The following is a 26,720-nucleotide window of genomic DNA, read 5'->3' on the forward strand; positions in this document are numbered from 1 at the left end:
CCACAAGTCAAAAAAAAAAAAGAGAGAGAAAGAGAGATGAGGCTAGAGGGACAGAAAAATAGGAGGACAACCCAGGACGGAGGGACGGGGGGGGGGGGGGGGAGGGGGGGAGTGAGGGAGGTGGGGAGAGAGAGAGGAGAGAGGGGGGGGGGGAGACAAAAGGTGGAAAACATGGGAGGCAACAATGAGCCTATATTTGCATGTGATCCCACATGTCGGCTAAGAGGCTGCCTCAGGACCACGAGCTGACGGTCTCGAAGCTCAAAGAACCACACATGTCCCTGGCAGACAGAGCCCAAAATTTCTCATTCCCACACTTCCTATATGAGAGAGCTCAGGGACTGGCTTACGGGCTGGATGGTTCAATGTGGCAGCTGGAAGCCACAGACCAGTAGCCAGGGGACAGCAGGGCTATGCCGGATGCTCTGCGGTTTCCGAGGCCACCTCAGTGCCATGTAGTAGTGATATTGTGCTTGAACACTTCCTCAGGGACCCCGGCATTCCTCTCTACTTTCTGGGGGGAAGTAAGTCACACCTCACTCTCTCTTCCAAACAAGCTCCAGAGAGGTGCCAGGGATAGGCCTGTGTCTGCCATCACAGTAACGGGATCAAACATGCTAGCCACAGACATCTGTACTCCAGCAAGCCTGGGTCACCCCAACCTGCCCCCCCGACTGAGTCCTCTTGCCCCCTGACACCCTTCTCTGCATATCACACTATCCCTCCCTCACTGCTTTTTCTGAGGGGCGCCTGTCTGCTCGAGTTGATGGGGATGGAGCTGAAGGGCGGATCTCTGAGACATACAAAGCACATTTCCTGCTTCCCAGATACTGCTCCTACTTTTCTGGAGCACGCTAGCGCCCCCTGTGGTGCCTCTGATGCCAGATCCCCCTGCTCCAATTAGCACCAGCTTCTCACATACACACCCGTTCTGTGGGTGCTGGGCACTAACCCATCCTATTCTGGGGTACTCTGGCAAAGGCTCCTTGCAAAGATGGGACTTCCTTGGCTCTAAGGTTTCTCCCTCTGCTCTGAGGTCCACATTGCGGGGTTTTAGGGCAAGCATTTGCCAACTGAGAAGTGACAATGGAGAGACCAGAGGGATGGCAAAGGGGAAGGCGTTTGTTTGCCTTGCACACAGATGACCCAAGTTTAATCCCTGGCATCCCATATGGTCCCCCAGGTCTGCCAGGAGTGATTCCTAAGTGTAATCCTAAGAAGCAGTGATTCCTAAGAATCCCTGTGACCCCAACCCCCCCAAAAAAAAGAAAGAATAAAAGAACTAACAACTCAGAGCCACCCCTGCTGTGGAGATTAGGGAAGAACGCAAAGGCCTCAAATCCTCAATTCTGTCTTTGTGTCTTCACCAAGAATGGGACTCACCAAGATTCTGTCTCCATAATCTCATGTCCCCCTTGTCATGAACAAATCTGCTGGATGTCCCCAAATGGACCTCAGGAACAACCAGGTCTCGGCTCTGTTGGATTCAGCTGCGAGTACCATGCTGATCAAAAATGAGCACCCAGTAGGTGCTGGATGAGCTGATGGAACACTCAGGCCACACAAGGGCTCCTACTGGGCAGTGCCCCCCCCCACACACTTGCTCCACAGAGGGAGAAAATAGAAAAATTATTAGAAATAGATTAAAAAGGGGCTGGAGTGATAGCAGAGAGATAGGGCGTTGGCCTTGCACGCTGCCATCCTGGGACAAACCCGGGTTCAATCCCTGGCATCCGGATATATGGTTCCCCTAGCCTGCCAGGAACAACTTCTGAGCACAGAGCCAGGAGTAACTCCTGAGCGCTGCTGGGTGTGGCCCCCAAACAAACAATAAAACAAACAAAAGAAATAGATTAAAAAATAAGAAAAGTAGAAAAAAAGTAAAAACATCTTCCTTCACATGTCCATGGAGTTCGAGCAATGCCTTGCACGCAGATCTGGGTTTGATCTCCGGCACCCCCTGGGGTCCCCCGAGTCCCACCAGAAGTGACCGAAGCGCAGAGTCAGGAGTAAGCCATGAGCACTGCCAGGTGTGACCCACACAATGAAGTTCCAGGTTTCAGGATACTTGTCTTGTTCAAAATCTACAGGTTTTTATGCTGTTGGGCACAGGAGAGTGGCGGATTCCTCCTGCAGGAACAGCTCTGGGTGTGAAATCTGGGCTCTTAGGGAAAGTGTCAGCCTCAGACAGCACTTTTTCAGAGCCATGGACGATGGTGGCTGAGGCAGCAGGGCCGAGCCTGCCGGGCTGGGATGACCTCACTCACGTCTCCCCGTCGGACTGTGTGCTACAGGTCCTAATGCAATCTGCTGCCAGCTGCCAAGTCTTTCAGAATTCAGGACACGGGTCCAAGGAGGCGGTCCAGAGCGTGGTGTAACAGCGCTCTTCACACATAGAACATGCTTAAACAAGGCCCTTCCACCGTCTAAGCCTCCACCTCGGAACACAAAGCCCAATTTGGGTTGATATAACACAGCATTAAAAAAGGAACTTCACTGGTGGAAGTTCTTTCTGATAGATTCAGAAAATATGAGACACAAGAACTAATTTAAAAGGGACTTTTGGGCACAGAAGGTTCACAGAGCCGGGACCGGGAGGCGGAGCCCTGGGGCACCCAGAAATGTTGGTCCTTAAGGTCATTTTTGCAGTGACATTATTCCGTGACAGTCTGAGAGCCCAAGATGCCCCATCAAAAGCCAAGAGAGATTTCCAGCTATCAGTAAAAGACCTAAGCAGCCTTCTCATTTCACAGGCATTGATGAAGGAATTAAAGTGAGAGAAACAGCAGTGTGGGTTCAATCCCCAGCATACAAAGTAACAAGTCCTTTGGGAGGATCATGAACTCTGCTTTAAAGTATTCAACTCATGAAACTACTGTAGTATCATCCAATGAAGGCTTTTCCAGGGTTAGAAATTTTGAGTAACAGCCCCACCCCCAAGTGCCTGATGCATTTAGTTTTTGGAAGCCACTGGAGGACACTGACAATGCCCCTTTGCCTTCTCCTAGTGATAAAGGGCAAGCCAACAAGGGAGCTGAGCATGAGGGAAAAGGCGGAGCTATGAGTACTGCTCGGGGACTTTTTCTACAGGAAGACATCTGATGAAGAGGAATATTTCTTTTTTTTTTTTTTTTTGGTTTTTGGGCCACACCCGGTAACGCGCAGGGGTTACTCCTGGCTATGCGCTCAGAAGTCGCTCCTGGCTTGGGGGACCATATGGGACACCGGGGGATCGAACCGTGGTCCGTCTCCTAGGCTAGCGCAGGTAAGGCAGGCACCTTACCTCCAGCGCCACCGCCCGGCCCCAGGAATATTTCTTTCAGGGAGTGGGGCTAGGGGGAAAGAGAAGAAAGGAACTGGTAAGTTTTCCATTTTACAGCCTTCTAAAGTTCTTGAATCATTTTTTGTTTTGTTTTTGTTTTTGAGTCACACCCGAGATGCTCAAGGGTTCCTCCAGGCTCTATGCTCAGAAATCGCTCCTGGCAGGCTCGGGGACCATACGGGATGCCGGGATTCGAACCATCATCTGTCCTGGATCGGCTGCTTGCAAGACAAACGCCAGACCGCTGTGCTATCTCTCTGGCCCCGCTTGAATAATTTTTTAACAAGCCCAGAGAGTGTTCGAGTACCTGGTCAGAGCTTTGGATTTTCAACCACCTTCTAAAAGAACTGAGCTGGGGTTCCTTTTGGTACCTTGTTTCCTTCGTGCACCCAGCCCAGACTCTTCACTCCAAAAGCCGCCTGATGGGCCGAGACATCCAGGCAGGTCACCGGCTGACCGTAGACATAGTGCAGGGTGCGGGGTGAGTCTTCAGCCTTCAGCAAGTAGACCAGATCACCGGCAGAGGCCACGGCCACGGGAGACCTCCCAGTGCCTGGGACTATGTTCAGGTGGTCGACCTGTAAAGGGACAACAGTTAGAGATCATAAGTCCTGTGGCCTCACCTATGACTCATCCTGGCTTGGACGGTGTGGCAGGACAGACGATGGGGACTGGTTTGCAGGAAGGAAGGCCAAATGAGAAGCTGATCGCCACAGAAAGAACAATCGTCCTTAGAGAGTGTAGAGGCACCAAGACACTGAGTCTGGGGCCGGAGCGATAGAACAGCGGGTAGGGTACTTGCATTGCACGCGCTCGACCTGAGTTCGGTCACTGACATCCCACATGGCCTCCTGAGCATGCCAGGAAGGCGTCCTGAGTAAAGCTAGGAATAGGTTATAAGCATCGCCGGGTGTGGTTAAAAAAAGACAAAAAAAAAGATCACTGAGTCTGCCAAGATACTGGGCTGGAAGTGGGGAGGAGACACCCATATCTGTGGCTCCCACACTGAGGGTGTATTCTTTTATTTTTATTTTTATTTTTTGGATTTTGGGCCACACCTGGTGACACTCCAGGGGTTACTCCTGGCTCTGTGCTCAGAAATTGCTCCTGGCTCAGGGGACCATATGGGATGCCAAGGGATCAAACTGTGGTCCGTCCTGGGTCAGCTGCGTGCAAGGCAAATGCCCTATTGCTGCACCTGGTAGATGTATTCTGGCCCAACTACTGTTGAGGGAAAGCTGTCCACATTTATCACAGTGTCAAAAGACTGTATTTCCACAATACTACTGAACCTCCACAGTACCCCTTTACCTCCACAGTACTATTGAACTAACACAGTACTGTTATACATCACAGTACTACTGGACCAACACAGTACTTCCACTCCTATACTTACACAGTACTATTGGACCAACATAGTACTCCTACTCCTCCACAGTACTACTGAACCAACATAGTACTCCTGTACCTATGTGGCACCCTTGTGCCTCCACAGAACTACTGAACTAACACAGTATTTCTATACCTCCACAGTATTCCTAAACTAACATAGTACTCCTATACCTTCACAGTACTACTGAACTACCACAGTACTCCTTTACCTATGTAGTACTCTTGTACCTCCACAGTACTCCTGAACCATTAGCGTATTCTTGTACCTCCACAGTTCTCCTGTATGTCTATAATGCTCCTGAACCTCTGTAGCAGTCCTCCATCTCTGCAATACTCCTGCACTCGGCAGTACTCCTGACTCCATTACTGCTAAACTTTTCTACAACTGCATAGGAATGGGGCGTGGGCCTTCCACAGTGATTTACTTGTTTATATCCATAAGTTATTCCTTTCCTGAGTGCAGTTTTCATCAATTTTCACCTGCTTGTCAATTCTGAGTGAAAAAACAGTGAAAACCACACTGGGTCCAGTGTAGGGTGATGAAAATCAAGGAATACACCAGTAGTCTGTCCTGACAATGAGCCAAAATAAGCCAAAGCCTGAAGCCTGGATCCATCCGGTGAGGTCTGGAAAATGGAAAAATCAGGTGACTGCTGACCTTAGGGCCCAGGAGAGTGAGGGAATACCCAGGCCCAGAGAAGGAGGCTTCACAGAGGGCGGATGTGCCAACCCCAAGCACTGTCCTGAGGTGAAATAGAAGTGGCCTGTGGTGGTGACCAACAGTGACACCCTCCTATAGGGGAGAAGGACACTGAATGAGACAGGAGCCTCAGGACGTTCTGTGCTCCTTCATCTTGCATGCAGAATATGTGTCTAAATCCCCTGCAATTGGCCTCTGTAGTCTAGCCCATGAATTCCACCTCATTGCTGGCTTCCCACAGGCCAAGAGGCTCAACTGACAGTGCTTTCACCATTTGCAGGCTCTGTCAATGACTTCTGAGAGCTTTCAGTCTGTGCCCAGATGGCTCCTTCCTGCCAAGGCAGAGAGACGCTTCCTGGAGGAATTCCCATCATAAGGGGACTGAGCTCCTGTATCCTGTTCTGGTCTACACTGGGATTCCATGGATCAAACCACATGTCGTGTAGCAGTTCAAGAACAAACCGAAACACCAGATGGTTTGGCGGAACACAACCCCCAAATATAGGGGCTGGTGACGGAAGGGACGCACAAGAAGCTCATGGAAGTGAAGAGCAACACAGAGATTCTAGGGCTAGTCAAATGCAACAGAGATTTGGTTTCCCAGGGGGAAAAGAGAGGTACAGGGCTCGCTTGGGAGAAGCCCACCAGTCCATTCCTTAGGCTGGCTGCCCCTTCTCTCTCCTGGTGCCAAAGGCAAGCTTGTCCAATAACACCCAAATTCAGCATCGAGGGCTTGAGCTCCTCCACTCCCACCACACCATCTCCCACCACTTACACTGGACCGCAGCAGTGAACACTGCAGAGAGAGCCCCAACAGTTGGCTCCATTTCCCAAAGGCATTTTGGGTGTGGCCCTCCAGGTCACATGGGCAAAGTTGAACTTTACTTTCACATAAGAGTCGCCCATTTGGGGCCTAAGCGATAGCAGTCATAAGGCATTTGCTTTGCATGTGGCTGACCCAGGAAGGACCTAGGTTCTATCCCCAGTGTCCTATATGGTCCCCCAAGCCAGGAGCGATTTCTGAGCACATAGCCAGGAGTAAGCAATGAGTGTCACCGGGTGTGATCCCCTTAAAAAAAAAGAGTCAACCCTTTAGCGGAGGTGAGAAAATGTTGGAGTGAAAAAAGCATAGGCTAGAATCTTCTTTAAACTGACTGAAATAACACCATTGAACTCGCTTTCACCTGTTCATCGGGCCAGGAGTTAGGCACTGGTGACAGGAAGGAGGCCAAGGACCATCTGGGAATGACGAACGCCAGTCAAACCCCAATGGTCTGAGTCCCAATTTCTGGCTCTGAGACTCAGACCAGTAACCTCCAAGCTCTAAGCTTTGCAGGAGAAGGATTTGGGGAGAGGGAGCCCTGGGAATGTGAACCCAGGCAGTGCCACGGCTGAAAGATCAGCCCACATCCAGAGATGCTCAAAAAGAAAAAAGCTCAGGCAGAATGATAGCACAATGGGTAGGGCATTAGCCTGGCATGCAGCCAACCCAGAACTGACCCGGGACTGACCTAGGCTCGATCCCTGGCATCCCATATGGTCCCTCGAGCCTGCCAGGAGCGATTTCTGAGCACAGAGTCAGGAATAACTCAGTATCCCAGGGCAGCTCACCAGTTTCTGAACTTCAAACTCCGAAGCGATCTGCCAGTGACCCTCGTCGTCGGGACTCAGCATGATGACATCGAAGGCGGATGCTGTGGCCACTGTGGCATTCTCTGGGCTCAGGGCCAGGGCCTGAATTCTTGCATCATGCTCGAACCGGTGGATAGGATACCTCCCTGCCTGCAGGTCCCAGATATGGAGACATCCTAGGCAAGAAAAACAGGCAGGTAGGTAATCATTACAAAAGAACTATTCTATCCTTTATCAGACAGAAGGCTTCTAAGATTCAGCAAAAAAGAAAAAAAATTGAAAAAAGACTTAATTGAAGAATGAACAGAGGGGAAAAAATGATAACAACCACAAAACACAATTGACATGTAAAATAGAAAGGGGAAAAACAGGGGCCAGAGCAGTGGCTAGTGGCAGGGTGTTTGCCTTGCACATGGCTGACGTAGGATGGAATGTGGTTCGATCCCCGGCATCCCAAATGTTCCCCCAAGCCAGCAGTGCTTTCTGAGAGTAGAGCCAGGAGTAACCCCTGATTGTCACTGGGTGTGACCCAAAAACAGAAACAAAAAAAGAAAGAAATAGGTATTTTTGTCACTGAAAAAGAAAGAGGAGGCGGGACGGGGCAGTGGAGGCAAAGAGAAGAAAACAACTTTAACCTTAGCCCCCATATTTCTTCTTCTTCTTTTTTGTTTTGTTTTGTTTTGTTTTGTTTTTGGTCATACCTGCAGCGCTCAGGGGTTACTCCTGGCTCTATGCTCAGAAATCGTTCCTGGCAGGCTCCAGGGACCATATGGAATGACGGGATTTGAACCACCGTCCTTCTGCATGCAAGGCAAATGCCCTATATCAGGGGTCTCAAACTCAATTTACCTGGGGGCTGCAGGAGGCAAAGCTGAGTGATCCTTGAGTGCAATGTCAGTAGTAAGCCTTGAACATTGGGGGGTGTGACCCAAACTAAAACAAAACAAAACAAAAAAGATTCCTTTAGGGCAGGGCCACAAAATGTTGTATGGAGGGCCGTTTGCAGCCCTCGGGCCATGAGTTTGAGACCCCTGCCATGCTATCTCTCTGGCCTCCCATATTTCTTCTAAATGCCTATAGACAGGAGTAACCTCTGAGCCATCACTGGATGTGGCCCCAAAATACACAAATAAAAATCAAAAAGAAGGGAAAAATACAAAGGTAAAACTTCATTTGCAAAATCAAATCAGAACAGAAATGGGAATCTCATTTTTGCAGCCATTAATTTGACCGAGGAAAACATTATTTCATAAAAACTTTTCACTGTCATTGAACAAAGAGACATGCTTTAGTTTGCTGCCGGCAGATTCACACACTCTGGAGGCACCCCGAGAGATAACACAGAGCTGATTACAAATACAGGGGGTGTCACTGTCCCCTCTGTGCCAGCTAAAAGGCCCTCAGTGGAGATTGACTTACCAGATGCTATCTCCAGAGTTTCAAATTTAAATAAAATGAGCAGCTAAAAGGAGTGAGCTGTAGAGAGAAGCCATGTGAAAAGATTGCCAAAATATATTGTTCGAAGGAGAAAAAAAAATAGAACAAGATAGTGGTAGAGAGAAAGAGCTTCAAGTTACTTTTTCGGGGGAGGAGGGAGAAGGGAGGGAAGCTGAGGAGGCCCAAGGCCCCCCTAGCAATTTTTAGCCACTGAACCTGCTGTTCCATTCAAGAGGCTAAGGGTTACTCAGTCACCCTTCGGTGCTGAATATGGGGGTCTCGGGGGCTGCACCCTGCAATGTTGTTGGAACATGTGAAACTTGAGATCAAACATGGGTCCAGAGCAAGTTCAGCTTGCACCCCAACTGCTGTACTATCCCCTTGCCCTTCAGATTCCGTTGGTGCTTTGAAAAATCACACACACAGATCTAGAAGCGAAACAGAATAAAATGAGAGAGAAAGAGACAGAGACAGAGACAGAGAGAGACAGAGAGACAGAAAGAGAGACAGAGAGACTGAATAATCTCACTCATCTGTGGGGTTTAAGAAAAATGAAAAACATTATTGTAATGATACCCAGAGACAATAGAGATGAGGGCTGGAAGGTCCGGCCCACGATATGAAGCTTACCACAAAGAGTGGTGAGTGCAGTTACAGAAATAACTACTCTGACAACTATCATGACAATGGTAGTGAGTGAGAGAAGTAGAATGTCTTGAAGATAGGCAGGGAGTTGAGGAGGAGGGAGATAAGGGGCATTCGTGGTGAGAAGGTTGCACTGGTGAAGGGGGCTGTTCTTTTTATGACTAAAACCCAACTACAAACATATCTGTAATCATGGTGCTTAAATGTATTATTTTAAAAAAAGAGAAAGAAATTACTGACACTAGATTGTTGGGATGGCACTTGGCCCGTGTGGAAGTGCCAGGGGCCAAACTGTGGGTCACACCTAAATGACAGATTCCCTAACCAACTTAAGGGCCACCCAGGCTTCCCATTTTGTTATTGTTTGTTTGTTTTTTTTTTTTCAGTTCAGTGGCTGCTTTGTCATAGAGCACAGTTAATCCCTTATGAATGCTAATTTCTTTCTATTGTTCTCCTCCAAGAATCTAAGTCTAATTTTTTTTTTGTGGGGGGGCTTTAGGGCCACACCCAGCGGTGCTCAGGGGTTACTCCTGGCTGTCTGCTCAGAAATAGCTCCTGGTAGGCACGGGGGACCATATGGGACACCGGGATTCAAACCAACCACCTTTGGTCCTGGATCGGCTGCTTGCAAGGCAAACACCGCTGTGCTATCTCTCTGGGCCCAGTCTAATTATTTTTTGGTGGTGATGAGGACATACCTGATGATGCTCAGGGCTTTACCCTTGGCTCTGCACTCAGAAATCAATCTTGTCAGTTCTGGGGGGTGGGGGGAACACGATCCTATGGGATACCGGGGATGGAACCCGGGTTGGCCAGGTTGTAAGGTAAGCGCCCTCCCTGCTGTGCTATCTCTGTCCGGCCCGATTCTGGTCTAGTTCTATGACTTATTTCTTCAAGCAGATTTTATTTCTTCATCTTGAAATCCATTTTTCTTTTGTTTCTTGCCTTGTGCTCGTCACGAAGCAGTCAACGGTTGAAACCTGAATCTTCCTTCCAGTCAAGTATCACCCAGCACTAGGTATAAAATTCTGTTGTGGTTGGGGCTTCTCTGTTGGTCTTTCAAACTGACAGAAGCTCGGTAGGTGACTGGAAGCAGAAACAGATGACAAACATCCAACTGAGATGAGAAAACAGACAGCAAAAGGCTCTACCACACGCCCTCCTGGCAAAGCTTCTAGCACCTTCTTTCCATCTGACACAGAGAAAGACTCGAAGCTGCAGAACATGCCAGAGGCTCCACATACAAATACGAAGCAGGGGAGACAGACACAGTCTTTGCCACCAATGGTGGAGAAACAAAAATCGCTGTTTTACACAAAGCTCTGTCTGAGCGTTCTACCCTTCATTTTCTCCTCTCCTTGAATGCTTGCTTCCTTCCATTTAGGGAGGAACAAAAAAAAAAAGGAAGGATCAGCTTTGCACTTGTTTGGTTTGAACAAAGAGAAGAAGCGGAAGTCCCAAAGGGTTCAACGACTCTCGTTCCCAGGTCATGGGCAGGCAATGAGGCAAAGGGGCTAGAGAAGCAGCTGCCATAAGTCCCAAGAGTTCCTGAGGCTCACCAGAGAATCCCACCAGGGTTCTGCCAAGAGGCGAAGTTACCCCACCATTGGTCCTGTGGAGTTTACCCATAAACACGGTTTTCACTTTTCATCAAGTTTAGTGCTATTGGCATCATTTTATCGGGCTCAGTCAATCACATGATTGAAATGACTATGCCATGGCAATGAAGCGAGCTCCTAGCCATAGCTACTTTCAGGAGAAAAATGTCCTTGAGGGTGGTATGTCCTTCCCTTCTAATATATATATATATATATATATATATATATTATCTTTGGACCACACCTGGCATTGCTCAGGTGCTTACACTCCTGGCTCTGCACTCAGAAATCGCTCCTGGGAGGCTCGGGAGACCATATGAGATACTGGGAATCAAACCCAGGTCTGTCCTGGGTTGGCAAATGCCCTATGCTGTGCTATCTCTCTGGCTCTGGTCCTTCCCTTCAGAACTTCTGACTCTCACAGCCAACCTGGGCACCACCCTCTACATATCCCACAAGATCACTGAGAAGGAGAAACACCTCTATCTGGCCAGGCCTCTTCGCAAAGGGGCCTTTTCCTCAGAGGATGCCCCTCTGGAGCCATCACTCTGAAAGCCACTTGGGGGCCAAGGCAGAACCGAGTGGCCCCAGCTTAGCCGGTGAGTGTGGACAGGGACTGAATTTCCCCAGACCTTTCCCTTGTATTTGCCTTGGACTTGAAGATGGGTTTCCGGGTCAGCACAGAAGCTGACGAGGTCATTATGGTTCCTGATACTGGCTGCGACATGTCTCAACTACCATCGTTTTTGTTTTGTTTTGGTTTTTGGGCCATGCCTGATGATGCTCAGGGGTTACTCCTGGCAATGTGCTCAAAAATCGATCCTGGCTTAGGGGACCATATGGGACGCTGAGGGATCAAACCGCGGTCTGTCCTAGGTTAGTGCATGCAAGGCAGATGTCCTATCACTTGTGCCAATGCTCTGGCCCTCAGCTACCATCTTTGCTGTGTTTTCTTTGCCTCCCCTCTCTTCTTTGTGCCTCTCTTCCCTGCCTTTCTGCCTTCTTTTGGAGGGTTTGAATAAACTTAAGTGTTTACTCCATTTAAGGGCCTCTGGTGATGCCATAATTCTTTCCTGCACTGTCCCATTAGTTATTTGACTAGAGCTGCTGCCCTGGTCTTGCCCTCTCCATCTCCTTTGTGCTACAGTCTCATACTTTTTATTCCTATGGATGTTAGAAACCTTACATAAATTGCTTTATTTTTGCACAAGTAGGCAATTTTCTTTTAAAGAGACTTCAGCAATAAGGAGCAAAGTCATATAAATATTAACGCATGTAATTACCCCTTTTAGTGCTTTTTTTTTTTTTTTTTTTGGTTTTTTGGGCCACACCCGGCGATGCTCAGGGGTTACTCCTGGCTGTCTGCTCAGAAATAGCTCCTGGCAGGCACGGGGGACCATATGGGACACCGGGATTCGAACCAACCACCTTTGGACCTGGATCGGCTGCTTGCAAGGCAAATGCAGCTGTGCTATCTCTCCAGCCTGCTTTTTTTTTTTTTTAATGGGTGTGGCTGGGAGGGAACACCCAGCAGTGTTCAGGGTTACTTCAGCTCTGCATTCGCTCGGGAATCACTGCTGGTGGTGATCAGGGCAACTAAATGGGATGCTGGGGATCGAACCTGGGTTGGCCACATACAAGGCAAGTGCCCTGCCCACTGTGCTATGGCTACTGCCCCTTTTAGGGATCTTTCAGTATCATAGTCAATATTTTAGAATCATGCAGCCTCGAGTTTTAGAACTTCATTGAGAAACCACACTGATCTTAAATGCCAGTGAATACTTTGTTTCAGCTTTCAGCCAATAAAAAATAAATAAATAAATAAATAAATAAATAAATAAATAAATAAATAAAGGAGGAAAGAGAATTAAAAAAAAAAAACCTAGGGGCCAGAACAATAGCACAGCGGCAGAGCGTTTGCCTTGTATGCAGCCAACATGGGACCAATCCCGGTTCCATTCTCAGCATCTCATAGGGTCCCCCAAGCCTTCCAAGGAGCAACCTCTGAGTGCAGAGTCAGGAGTAACCCCTGAGCATCACCGCCAGGTGTGGCCCCAAAACAAAAACCTCAACCCTGTTCAGTAAGGAGGCAACTCAGATGTGGAGCTAAAATAAAAACTTAAATTCTAAGAAATCACAGTTTAGTTAATTACCACTTGTGTTTTGAACAGTATCATTCATATTTAATAATTTTAGCAAAAAAAAAAAAAAAAGACAGTCCATGTGACAGGCCCATTTAGGAAGGATTTATCTGGCACTTATTTGGGACCAGTGAGCTCGTCCTGCACTGGGGGGAGCAAAACACTGGAATGGCCAGAGTCACAGCCCAGTAGCCCACTGGGGACAGACGCAAAGGCCCTGATGCTAGTTTCGTAGAACATGCTGGACACAAGCAGGTTTCTTTCCGTCAGCTAAAACTCACACAGCAACAGAGAGATGACCACTGAACATACACACCTCACCCATGATCAACTTGACACCCCTCAAAGCTGCCCCTCAGGCCACTGGCTTTCTCCGAAATGTCCAATGGAATCACGCCCACGGCCCTTGCATAAGGGAAGAGCATGGTGAACCCAGCCAAGGATCAAGGTACCTGCTTCCCCTGCTGGTGGGCACTTTCCTTAGGAATGCCAGGTCCTTCCAAAGGTCACAGACTCCTCAGCCACAAAGGCTCCTGAAACACTGATAACACAAGGCTAGCCCCTGCTCCAGCCCGAGGAACCCTGGGTGTGGCTAACTCGCCCTGTGGTAACATTGAGATGCCGGTTTCCTGCCTTGCAAGGCCACCGTGGCCCCAGAGACACTGATCCCCAGCAAGAACAAGGTGGGGAGCTGGCAAACAGATCAGGCCACTCTGGGGTACCAAGGGTGGCCAGAGAAGTGAGAAGCAGACACTGAATGGCCCTGGGCTCCCTCTGCCAGCCTGTGCCCCTCCGACTCCACCCTCTTTTGCCATACACCAGTCTCCTTAACCCTTTTTGGGGTCTGTTCTCCATCAAGTGCCCACTGAACTCCCAGCAGCTCGCCTCTACCGGGGGTCAGTGCTGAGGTTCCCAAATGAACCCCGTCTTTGAAAGGTTGGGCTGCCTCTGGCCTTCCAAACAAGTGCTGTGGTTCCTTGTCACTCTGTCCGGCAGTGACATGTGGCTGCTCCCTGCATGGCCAAGAAGGAACCAAGGTTTACTGCCTCCCACCTGCCCAGTATGGTGGTATGCAGATAAATGTCTTCTTGTTAGGTTACACCTTACTTTACCTAAAACGAACATCATCATTGGTTCCTTTGTATGTTTATTTACAACTTGGATTTACTCCCAAATAACAATTGTCTTACTTAGAAACCTGGGAGGGACTGGCTCAGGATAGCCTGAGCTATCTGTCCTTCCTCTTCCCTTACTGCCCCACCCAGGGGTGGTCTCTGGACTCAATAAAAATGGCAATTCTGGCAGGCAGCTTTGTGAAGATACAAGGTAGAAGACTGCCTGGCTACTCGTATTTCTTTTTTTTTTTTTTTTTTTTTTTTTTTTTTTTGTTTTTGGGCCACACCCTGTGACGCTCAGGGGTTACTCCTGGCTATGCGCTCAGAAGTTGCTCCTGGCTTCTTGGGGGACCATATGGGACGCCGGGGGATCGAACCGCGGTCCATCCTAGGCTAGCGCAGGCAAGGCAGGTACCTTACCTCCAGCGCCACCGCCCGGCCCCCGGCTACTCGTATTTCACCCTCAGCCTTGTTTGGATTATTTCATGCGCAACCCTGGTTCAGACTCGTTCACCTGGGTTTGGAGATACGGCGTGTCATAGTGATTTTAAATCTTTCAGATGAGACCTCAAGTTTCACTCTGCGCTAGCCCCGGAAAGGCGGCCAGTATCTCACGCACAAGAAAGACGAGGACACAGACTAAGTTGGGAGGCCATGACTCTCCTGGTCTCTGGATGTGCAGAGAGGGTGACCAGCCATTGAGCTGTTCCCAGGGGAGGATCACGAGCAACCCCACTGTATAGCACCTCCACCTTGGAGAGTGACAGCAGGGTTGACGGAACGATGGTCGCCATCATTAACGATGACATGAGTAACGAGGGCCAATCTTGGGAGAAAACATAAAGCCGGCTCGGCAGCTGTGGAAGGGCACCCATGCCAGCCTGCTGCACGCCCCTGGCCCCTCCTTCCCCGAGGAGGCAGCCAGAGTGTGCTAATGAAACAGAGCTTCGTGAAAATGGGCTCTAAATGAGTTTAAGCTGATTTATGTCCGCTTTTGTGAAGCTTGCATGCTCGCTGCAAAGTACGACCACTGTGAAATAATGCCGGCACTCTTTAAGACCCCCGCCTAATGGTACTTGCGTGGAATATTTATATATCTCGTCGTGGGAACAAGGACCATAATGGAGACCATTTTTGTTTTATTAGGGATGCATATTTAAATTAATCTGCTATTTGCCTAAACAATTAGCTGCTTCCGTGGGTGTGCGCAAAGCCAAAATTGCAATTAGGCCTCCATCAAAAAGCAAAGTCCCAACGAAAACTGTCCCGGTGGACTCGTAACAGCTCAGGGCAGAACTTTCCAAAATTACTTTTTAGCATCCTGGTAATTACGTTAATTGCTTGAAAGGTAAGTAACTGCTCAACTGGTTTGGGGTGGGGGACCACCACTGGTACTGGCCTTCCCCTTTGATCTTGCTCATGAACCAGGAAATTTAAATTTAAACCAGTTAACAGTGAATAAAGCTCTCCACTGGTCATTTCTCCCACCCGTGTCATTTGGGACTTCATTGCAAACTTATCTGAGTCAGGCACTTCTACCCTCTTTAAGCTCATATGAGCTTATACCTGAGGCTTGATCCAGGCTTCTAAGAGTTACACAGTCAGGCTCAGTTAACTGCATTTCCAAGACCCCATAGAAGCAGGCTGTTTGGAAAGGCCTTAATGCCCAGCATGGCACACAGACATTTGCCTATGAGAGAGTAAGCTAGGGTAGAGAGAAATTCTGCAAGGTGCTAAAGCAGTCTAGTGGCAAACAGGCGCTCTCCCCACAGTGAGCCCTAATAGGAGCCTCTGCTGTCATTCTGTCCTCACCATCTGACTGTGTGATGGAGGCCAGGGATGCCAAGACAGCATCATTTTGAGAGAACGGGAAAAGCTGCACTTTCGCAGAAATGGCTTGGCCAGTGGGAGGTCAAATATTAGCATCAACATGTCATCTCCAACAGTCCATGCCCAGATGGAAGTCTCTGGAACGCTCACTTAGCACGCTTCTGATGTGGGCAGAAACGCAATAGAAATGGCGCCTTCTGGACAGAAGACTCAGAATGGCAGGAAAATATCAAGAGTTTTTAGACCACTTCAGTGATGAGGGAGGGAGTTCTGGTGAGCAGAGCGGTGACCAGACATGACAGCACTAAAGGAGAAACTGGGTTGAGGAGGAGGGACGTCGAAAGTGCTTGATACCCTCAAGTTCCAAGCCAAAGGCCATTTTTCAAATGATTTCAAACAGGAAGAAGTGTGTTGAAGAGACAGTAAATAACATTCTGAAGTGACAGTATGAGTGAACAAAGGATTCACCGTTATCAGGGACACATATGTAAATGCAAGATTTAGAGTCAGTATGAAAGGTTCTTCTCAGGAAATCAACACTCTCAGAGCTGCTCTTCCTGAGGGGAAGTGGAGAAGAGATCAACAACACAAATGAGGCCTCATGCTCAAAAACACCAGTCAATTCTTCTCCAATCGAGTGACAGTCACATCACAGGGGACATGTCTGGGGTGGGTGGGTGGGGAACAGGAAAGTGGCTCAAAGGTCCAACATGGAGGAAACCTGGGTTTGATTCTCCAGTTTCCTGAGCATGCGCACGAGAGACTTTATAACGAACAGGTGGGGAGTTCGCCTTGCATGCAACCAACCAACCAGGGCTCTACCTCCAGCACCATATATGGTCCCCCAAGCACTACTGGGAATGATCTCTGATTGCAGAGCAAGGAGTAAATCCTATACACCAGGGGTATGGACCAAACACCCCAATGAAAGTTCAATTCCATTACTTACTAATTACTAATCGATTAGTACATGCCAAAATTTCCATTCTAAATAATTGATCTATCCACTTCTCCTTTTGCTTTAGCAAGTTTTGCTCCATGATTAAAAGTGGCATGATAGGATGCACACACGTTTAGGATTTTTTTTGTTTTGTTTTGTTTTGTTTTTGGGCCACACCCTGTGACGCTCAGGGGTTACTCCTGGCTATGCGCTCAGAAGTTGCTCCTGGCTACTTGGGGGACCATATGGGACGCCGGGGGGATCGAACCGCGGTCCGTCCTAGGCTAGCGCAGGCAAGGCAGGCACCTTACCTCCAGCGCCACCGCCAGGCCCCCACGTTTAGGATTTTTATATCTACACGGTGACCTGCCGATCCCTTAAGCATTATGAGCTGTCCTTCTTGATTGGAAATAAAGTTTCTGTTTGAAACTAGGCTTTGAATAATGTGGACAAGTTGGCTACAATCAGCTTTGTCCCATGCTGTAGGAATAAACTACAATAAAAATAATAAAATGGAACTTCATCTTCAGCTTCCCTCCTCCAAGAAACTAAAACAAAACCAAAATAACAAAACAAAACAACAACAAAAACTCCAAAACTCAATTTTGCTGGAAATTAATAGAGTCCAGCTGTCTTCTGATGTGTGTTGGCTAGTAAAGCTTTTCCCATCCATCAGCCTGTCTGCACTTTCCTACATGGTTTCCTTGTAAACAGCACAGAGTTGTTTTAAGGGACCAATTAGCTGTGACTCAGGTAGGGGAGCCTTAGCACAGCAGGTGGGGAGTTTGCCTTGGACACGGCTGACCTGAATTCAATCCCCAGCACCTCCAGGAGTGCTTCCTGAGTGTCGTGGTCTTCAGGTGTGGTCCCAAAACAGAATAGGTGTACTTCCTCAGTCCTACCACAGCTGCCTGTCCCACTGTTCTCCCAGGGGTGTCACTCTCTGTGTCAAGCACTTCCTCTCAAATGTGTGTCCCTCAGTACTTGGCAGAGACTAGAGAGGGTCCTTCCTGTGCAAGGAGAGCCCCCTCTGTGTAGCCCTTCCTGTCCGAGACTCTGCTCACAGATTCTATTCACTCTAGCTTTCTTCACACACATGATGGTGCCTTGGGCAGGAGGCTGCAGGCTCTGTCTGGGCTCCTTTCCCTGTGCCAAGTGCTCACAGCTGGGCCCCAGGCTCACCATGCTGAACTCCTGTAAGGGCTCATGGCTGTGGGCTCCTTCTTGATAGTGTCTCACCTCCTGCTTTCTCCTAGCTGTCCCATTTTCCAAAGGTTAATACAGCAGGAAAATGCAGGCCCTGTCACTTCATCTTGATAGGAGACAAATGCTTCTTTTTATTTTGCAGAAATTACCCCCCTAAATTTTTTTTCAAGAATCTCTAAATGTCCACTGTTCAGCAACCATTGGCAGCTGTCTCAGTGATGTCCCTCACAGCTAAGTAGTCCTTCCCAGGGGACAAAAGGTGTTTGGCCATCTTGTCTCTCCTGTTTCTTTCCTCCTTTTTGGGGGTCTGTTTGGATTAAGGAAGCCTCCCAGCATTGGTGCAGGGTCTCAGGAATTTGATATGCAATTCTAGGAACAAAATTCAGTGCCCATACATGCCATAAATGTGCCCAGCCCTTGGCATTATCTCCCTGCCCTCCATTCTCCTTTCAGGAACCAGAGCCTAAAACTTCTAAGACTTTCTTGATATTGTGTAGTTTTGAAGAGGACACACCATTAATCTGTGGAAGGGCCTCCAGTCTGGGTTTTTTCAAGTTCTAGAGTGTAGAATCAAATAATTAGTGATGGGGCTGGATGGCGATGGATTCCTTTCTGCCACCCCAGGCCACATGGCTCTGCAACTCCATCCAGCCGGCCGGGTCCCAGGCCCAGGTGAAATCACTCACTCACACGCAGGCTTCAGGAAGAATCATCTTTATTCATGCCCTAGCCACCACAGGTGTGTGGCCTATGTCAACCTTTCAAGCACAGCATTATTTTGCTAGCCCTGCATCTTATCTCCTGTTAGCCATCTTTCCTTTGGGCTCCATGCGGCCCAAAGATCCAAAAGCCGGCCAAGAGACAAAAAGGCCCGAATCCCTTTCCCAGGCTTATCTAACTTTTTCCCGACCCCTCCCAGGAATGGGAGGTCTTGCAGGTAGGGTCACACCTATTATCCGGTTCCCTAGACCCCTCCCAGAAATGGGTGGGTCTTGGGGTACACCACACTAGAGTTATGCACTTTTGAAGGGTGTATCAAAGAAGTAATTCTGAGTTCTTGGTTTGATGTTTGGACCTATGCAAGGCACTACTGAGTGCTACTCCCAGTGGTGCTGGGCACCAGGCAGTAGGGACCAGGAAGCATACCCAGCCCTGCATTCAGCATGCTTAGCTCTGTTTTGTTGTTGTTGTTGTTTTGTTTTTTGTTTGTTTTGTTTTAGGGCCAAATCTCGTGTCACTCAGGGATTACTCCTGGCTCTGTGCTCAGAAATTATTCCTGGAAGGCTTGGGAGACCATAGGGATTATGGAGATTGAACGTGGGTTGGCCATGTGCAAGGCAAACATCCTCTCTTCTATGCTATTGCTCCAGCCCCACAACTCTCTGAGCTTGTTGTTTTTTTAACCATAGCCTATCACTGAATCCAATCATGTGGCACAGACATTAATCTGCCATTCCACTGGCCTTAAAATTAGACTGTGCAAGATATGTAAGCCAATATGGTCAAAATAAAAATTATATTAAAAAAAATAAGACCACGTAGGGGCTGGAGAGATGGTTCAGTGGGTGGAGAACTTGCCTTCTTCATGGTCAACCTGTCTTTTATCCCCAGTACCAATACAAATGGTTCCCAAGCCCATTAGGACTGATGCCTGAGTGTAGAGCCAGGAATAAGTCCTGAGAACAGCCACATGTGGCCCCTAAACCAAACCTATAAAAGTAAGTTTGACCATTTTATTGAAATGGCATCTCTCAGATCTTTCAGCTATAAAGTTCCTTTTTGCTCCTTTGGCAACTGGGAAGTGGGATGGAACTTCAAAGCAATGGAAATCCCAGCTCTCAGTTTTAGCATCAGTTTTTTTTTTTTTAAATAAAATCTGAGTCAGCTATTATCAAGACTGTCAATTAGGAATTTTTAAAGTTCATATTCCCTCTATATTTGTGAGTTGACATTCTTCTGTAAGGAATATGTTCCACCCTCCCCTTTTAGAAAGCCATGTTTATTCTTACCACTCAGTGAGTGTTCATAGGTTCCTATTTCATGATTAGGGTTGTCATTTATGTTGACATCTGTTGCCAAAGGGAAGAGGGAGGAGATAAGGAGAGGGAAAGGAGATGGAGGAAAAGGGAAGGGAAAGAAAAAAAGAGGAGAGAAGAGGAGAGGAGAAGGGAAATACGGGGAGGGGATGAAAGAGGATGAAGGAGAGGGGAGGGAAGGGAAGGGAACACCTTGTTATCTTTCTGGCTCTCCAAATATTGCCCTGCTCAGAAATGACACCTGGCAGGCTCAGGGGACCATACGGGATGTTGGAGCTCCAACCTAAGTGGGCCATTTACAGAGCAAATATACTCCTTAGCTGTGCTATCGCTTGGGCCTCAGAGGGGCAGAAACTTTTTACAATTACCTGGGAAATAAAAGCCCCCAGAAAGCGTCCCATGGCCACAACCAACCAACCAAGCACACCATCCCCAAGCTCACTAACGATACATTTCTGCACATCCTGCTCTGGTGTTGCGGAGGGGCCTGTGCACCATGCTCAAAGTCACATCAGTCGCACATGCAAATGAAAGTCCTTGACACAACTGCTGAAACACTCATGTTCGAAGATGTCAAATGACAAAGAGCTCGCCCAAGTGCAGCGGATTCTGATCCCCGCTGCTCCCAGCCCAGAGGTGGCTCAGAGAGACCAACCCATAGGAGCCCCTGGTGAGCTGGGCAGGACAGGGGACGTCTTGGGCACGCACTCGGGCTGTACCGCTGGCTTTGCTTCTCCCCTCTCCTCATGCAGGGGCTATCACCGATCAGGACTTTGCTGCAGCTAAGACCGTGTCATCGCGGGTCGAGGCAGAGCATGGGGTTTCCCGGCTCAGGCAGACTCTGTGAGTCGGACCAACGGGGCTCGAGGGGCTGAGGAGCGGGTCCCGCTGTGCCCGAGCGAGCGCCGTGGCGCGGGGCCAAAGGCAGGCGCGCCTGGAGCAGATGGAGGCCTGGCAAAGTCCACGCTGTCCCTGCATTAGCAGCATCTGCTCATTACGCAGAACCTTCGCCGGCTTTATCTCGGGCTCCAGGAAAAAGCATTTTGATTTGATTCATTTCGGGACGGTAACGGGCAACACAATTAGTGGCAAAAATCAAACTGGACAGTGGCCAGCGCTGACAATCGGAAACAAGGCGCAAGAAAAATGAGGCCAGTGGGTCGGAATTCACCAAAATCAGGCCCCCTGGTGTACCCTGCCAAATTGCCATCCCCTCCCCACCCCCCAGGTGAACCTAGGGTGTTCCTGGGGTGGGGGGGGGGCTGCTTGCTTTCTCCCAGGGCAGCTCTCCGATATGCACACACACTGACTCCTGTTAAGGTGTCTTCGACTATCAGGCCGATCTCTGAGCAGCAAAACTGCCCAGGGCCAGCCCTGCTGGATGGTGGCATGATCACACATCTGGTACTGCAGACCTACAAGGTAGAGCCCTTTAGTACCACACTGCAACTGCCACTGCCCTGGAAAGGAGCAGATGATCTGAGGATCAGGGTGTCTCTGCTGATCTGAAGGAAGGACTCAAATGATGGTTTTGTTGTCTTTTGTCACTGGGTTTGTAATTTTTGTTGACATGAAGAGGGAAAGGGAAGGGAAGAGGAGAAGAGGAAAGAAGGGAAAGGAAGGAATTGAAAGGGAAGGGAAGGGAAGGGAAGGGAAGGGAAGGGAAGGGAAGGGAAGGGAAGGGAAGGGAAGGGAAGGGAAGGGAAGGGAAGGGAAAAGGGAAGGGAACAGAGAAGGGAAGGGAGAGGAAGGGAAGGGAAGGGAAGGGAAGGGAGAAGGGAAGGGAAAAGGGAAAGGAAGGGAAGTGGAAGGGAAGAGAGAAGGGAAGGGAGAAGGGAAGTGGAAGGGAAGGGAAGGGAAGGGAAGGGAGAGGAAGGGAAGGGAAGGAAGCAGAAAAGGGAAGAAAAGGGAGCAGGGAAGGAAGGAAGGAAGGAGGGAGGAAGGAAGGAAGGAGGGAAGGAAGGAAGGAAGGAAGGAAGGAAGGAAGGAAGGAAGGAAGGAAGGAAGGAAGGAAGGAAGGAAGGAAGGAAGGAAGGAAGGAGGGAGGGAGGGAGGGAGGGAGGAAGAAGGGAAGGAAGGAAGGAAGGAGGGAGGGAGGGAGGAAGGAGGGAAGGAAGGAAGGAAGGAAGGAAGGAAGGAAGGAAGGAAGGAAGGAAGGAAGGAAGGAAGGAAGGAAGGAAGGAAGGAGAGGGAAGGGAAGGAAGGAGAGGGAAGAAGGGAAGGAAGAAAGGGAGGAAGGGAAGAAGAGACAGACTGGAACGGGAAATGGCCTCTAGAAACAGACCAGAACACTCCAGAACCACAGCTGCTTCCCTCCTCCAACACACACCCCATGTGAAAGCAAAAGTTCAGTCTGTGAGGCAGAAATGGGCTTTCCAGCGGGAGATGCTGGGGTGGAAGTGAGGCTTGGCTCTGGCCACCCTATTCCAGGATGACCGTGTGATTCCGCTCCAGAGCTGAAACCAGTCACGTGTTGCCGAACAATGGACCGACAGTGGCCCATGACAGACGGTGGTGCTGATGGGAGCTGCCATCCAGCCCCAGGAGGGGGCACTTTTGCCAGCAGGGCATGAAGATGGATCTAGTTCCTCACAGTTTTGTCAGTAAAGTATGTTTCAATGAGAAACATGGATCTATTTGTCAATTTGATAGTAAAGGGCTAAAGCTCTTGCCTTGCACGCGGTTGCATATGATACCCCAAGCCCTGCCAAGAGTGATCCTTGAGCACAGAGCCAGAAGTAAGCCCTGAGCACCACCAAGTATGGCTGCATAAAACAAAGCAAAAGAAAACAACACATAACAACAACAACAACAACAACAACAACATAAGCTAAACACACAAAGTGCCAAACAGTGAAAAACGATTTGCACTTACCCTCAGCCCTGAAACTATCCAGGAAACCATCTCTGCAACAGACTTGAACTATCTAAACTACCAGCTTCTGCAAGACCATGAGAAATACAAAGTCCCCTATAAGAAGCTGTGTACTAAGCCCTAGTACTTACACAAAAGGAACACAGTGCAGGTGTGGAAATGGCTGCTTGCTATCTACCGACTCAGGCAGCCTTTCAAAGTATGTGGCTTTCAGTTAAAGACAAGTTATTTTTTTTTTTTTTTGGGTTTTTGGGCCACACCCGGTAACGCTCAGGGGTTACTCCTGGCTATGTGCTCAGAAGTTGCTCCTGGCTTGGGGGACCATATGGGACACTGGGGGATCGAACCGCGGTCTGTCCGTCCAAGGCTAGCGCAGGCAAGGTAGGCACCTTACCTTTAGCGCCACCCTTGCAAGCAGCCGATCCAGGACCAAAGGTGGTTGGTTCAAATCCCGGTGTCCCATATGGTCCCCCGTGCCTGCCAGGAGCTATTTCTGAGCAGACAGCCAGGAGTAACCCCTGAGCACCGCCGGGTGTGGCCCAAAAACCAAAAAAAAAAAAAAAAAAAAAAAGACAAGTTATTATACAATGGCAAGTAGTAGCAAAAACTATTATTTGTTTGAAGGGGGGGGGAATAAAATGAATATTCATGCTTATAATACAGAAATAACAAACATGTTTGTTCTAGGAAGAACTGACAGAAAAGGGAGATGCAGGGCTGGAGCAGGGCATAAGACATCTGCCTTATACACGCTAGCCTAGGACAGACCGAGGTTCAATCCCCAGGTGTCCCATATGGTCCCCCAAGCCAGGAGCGATTTCTGAGTGCATAGCCAGGAGTAACCCGAGCGTCACCGGATGTGGCCCCAAAACCAAAAACCAAAAACCAAAAAAAAAAAAAAAAAAGAAAGAAAGAAAGAAAGAAAAGGGAGATGCAGAAACTTCTCAATGTATAACTGTCTGTGTCCATTTTCACTCAAATCCCAGAAACAGTCTTCTTTTGTCCAACCATTCAAATCCAGGATCAGGGATGTGCCCATGTGGAAGAGTATGCCGTCTTATGTACAATGTCCTTGGTTTCGTTTCCAGTACTACTGGGCATGGCCTTCGTGGCCACCAACCATCACAAAGCCTGACTGCCACTGAAAATGGCCCCAATACCATAATCCAAGATATTGAGATATTCCTGCAAGAAAATGATGGCCGCTGATATTTCCCAAGTAGTCCAATCCTGGATGACATTTCTGTGTGAACTACATCAGCCAAACGCCACCCCCCAAAACCCTCCAACAAAAACGGCCCAGCTCCATGACCTAAACCATATCAAGTTGCCAATCCACCAAATTTGTTGTAGATCGGTAATTCCTGGGCCACACAGCTGCGTGAGGCCCCATGACACCTCAGTCTTTTATAGGTAATGTCTTCCCAGTATTCTCACAGGAAATGATATAAAAGTTACACAGTAATCTACTAAATTCAGCAAGTCTGAATTATAACACAGAAGGCTCAAATGGCACAAACCACAGCCCAGTAAATCCTTAGACACTGACTTCAGTTAACACCATGGAGAAACAATCATTTCAAACTGATGTGTGTTGATCTGAGTTTTGATAAGTCCATTATCTTTGCATCATAACAAGCAATATAACGATCAATTTGTTTTTATCTACATGGAAGCAGGGCAGGGTGGTAGGAGATTGGGGACACTGGTGAAGGGAAGATCACAGTAGTGGTGAGATTGCAGTTTGAACATTTAATGCCTGAAACAACTGTATTAGGAACAATTTGGTTAGTCATGGTGTCATAATAAATTTTTTGTTTTTGTGTTTGGGTCATGCCCAGTGGTACTCAGGGGTTATTTCTGGTTTTGCATTCAGAAATCACTCCTGGCAAGCTCAGGAGACCATATGGGATGCCAAGGATTGAACCAAGGTCAGTTGTGTGAAAGGTAAATGCCCTACACGTGTTATCACTCTGACCCAATAATGAAAAATATTTTAAAAAGTTACATCAGGGGCCAGAGAGATAGCACAACGGTAAGGGCATTTGCCTTGCATGTGGCCGACCCAGGACAGACCTAGGTTCGATTCCTGACATCCCATATGGTCCTCCACGTCTGCCAGGAGTAACACCTGAGCACCTCTGGGTATGACCCAAAAGTCAGAAAAAAAAAAAAAGGTTACATTGGAGAGAGCTCCATGGGTTGAAGCACAGGCTTTGCATATAGGAGGCCCAGGTTCCATCCACAGACCCACATAGTCCTCCCAACTATCACCGGGAGAGATCCCACGTATGTACTCCATGCACGGAGCCAGGAGTAGGCCCCAGGCACCTTGAGATATGGCCCCCCCAATCAAATAAATCCCAATAAATTATAAAATAAAAACCACTTCCTTATGGGTTAAAATATTAAAATCCACACATAGACACACAGCTCTCATCTAGAAAATCAAAACAAAGTTCACTTGAAACAAAATCATGAACAACAACAACAAAAATAAATGCAAGTGCCAGAATCAAGGTTGTCCCCTAACCCTGTCTTTTCCACCAGAGGGTTTACAACCCAGAAGAATAGGACAATAGGGATAGAGGTTGGTGAGATAGCTGTAGGGGTGGGGGATGTGCCTGGCATGTGCAAAATGCTGACTCTACCCTTGGCACTGCAGGCCCCAGTCCAGAATCGCCCGGGGTAGCCCTGCCAGCGTAGGAGAGGTGCCCTGCTGGGTCAGCACTTAGCTGCATGGCCCCCACGGCCGAGTATCAGTCAGACTGCACTCCCCAAATCAAACAAAACCTAAAGGAAAAAATATGAAGATGAGCAAAAGCAATTTGCAAAAAAAAAAAAAAAGAAATGAAACTAGCACAAAAATTTTAAGATGAGGTTGGAGGGATAGTACAGCAGGGAGGGCAGTCGCCTTGTGCAGAGCTGACCCTACTTCAATCCCTATATGATTCCTTGAGAACCCCCACCAGCAGTGATTTCTTTTTTTGGGCCACACCTGTTTGACGCTCAGGGGTTACTCCTGGCTATGTGCTCAGAAATCGCCCCTGGCTTGGGGGGACCATATGGGACGCCGGGGGATCGAACCACGTTCCTCCTACGCCAGCGCTTGCAAGGCAGACACCTTACCTCTAGTGCCACCTTCCCGGACCCTCCCACCAGGAGTGATTTCTGAGTGCGGATCCCCTAAGGGCCAGAAGGAAGTGCTGAGCACTATCAGATATGAACACCCAAAACATCAATCAACATGAAACAAACTTAGGGGTCAGAGTGTTAGCACAGAGGATAAGGTGTTTGCCTTGCTAGCGGCTGACCTGGGTTTGATCGAGTGCATGCCTTGCAAGAGGCTGACTTGGGTTTGATCCCGGCATCCCATATGGTCCCCCTGAGCCTCCCAGGAGTGATTCCAGAACACAGAGCCAGGGAAACCCCTGAGCACTGCCAGGTGTGGCCCTATAATAAACAAACAAAAAATTAAGTGTCCATGCATACTTTCAAGGACAAACCAACAAACATGGTACAATACTGACTTCATTCCCATCAGCCAGGCTGGAGTGAGAAGAGAGTCACTAGCAGGCTTCTGGGAAAGCATTTGGGGAGGGTGATTTGGCAATACTTCTCCAAATATAAAGCATCTGTAGCCTTCAACCCAGCAATTATGAGTAGTTTACCCCGCGGATCCACTTGCTCAAGTCCATCATGATCTTAGTTTGAGGATATTGCTTGCAGCACAGTTTTTAATAACAATAAAATCAACAGTCCAAATGAGCACCAGTAAGGACCCTACTAAATAAATTATAGTCCAAATCCATAATGCAACTGCATACAGGCTGAACAAGAACAAGGCATCC

The 26,720-nt window shown here is 48.5% G+C and overlaps 1 protein-coding gene across 1 annotated transcript in view; it reads right to left on the reverse strand.

The window, feature by feature from the left end:
• The window catches only part of FBXW8 (F-box and WD repeat domain containing 8), a 113,480-nt gene that overhangs the window by 36,827 nt on the left and 49,933 nt on the right, over positions 1-26,720 (reverse strand). Inside the window, exons 6-7 of the mRNA XM_049788812.1 lie at positions 7,026-7,222; positions 3,694-3,900 (exon numbers count right to left, since the gene is read on the reverse strand). Of these exons, the coding sequence (XP_049644769.1) occupies positions 3,694-3,900; positions 7,026-7,222 (404 nt within the window). The remainder of the gene's footprint in view (positions 1-3,693; positions 3,901-7,025; positions 7,223-26,720) is intronic.

This window comes from Suncus etruscus, chromosome 15, assembly GCF_024139225.1.
Source record: "Suncus etruscus isolate mSunEtr1 chromosome 15, mSunEtr1.pri.cur, whole genome shotgun sequence".
Classification (NCBI taxonomy): domain Eukaryota; kingdom Metazoa; phylum Chordata; class Mammalia; order Eulipotyphla; family Soricidae; genus Suncus; species Suncus etruscus.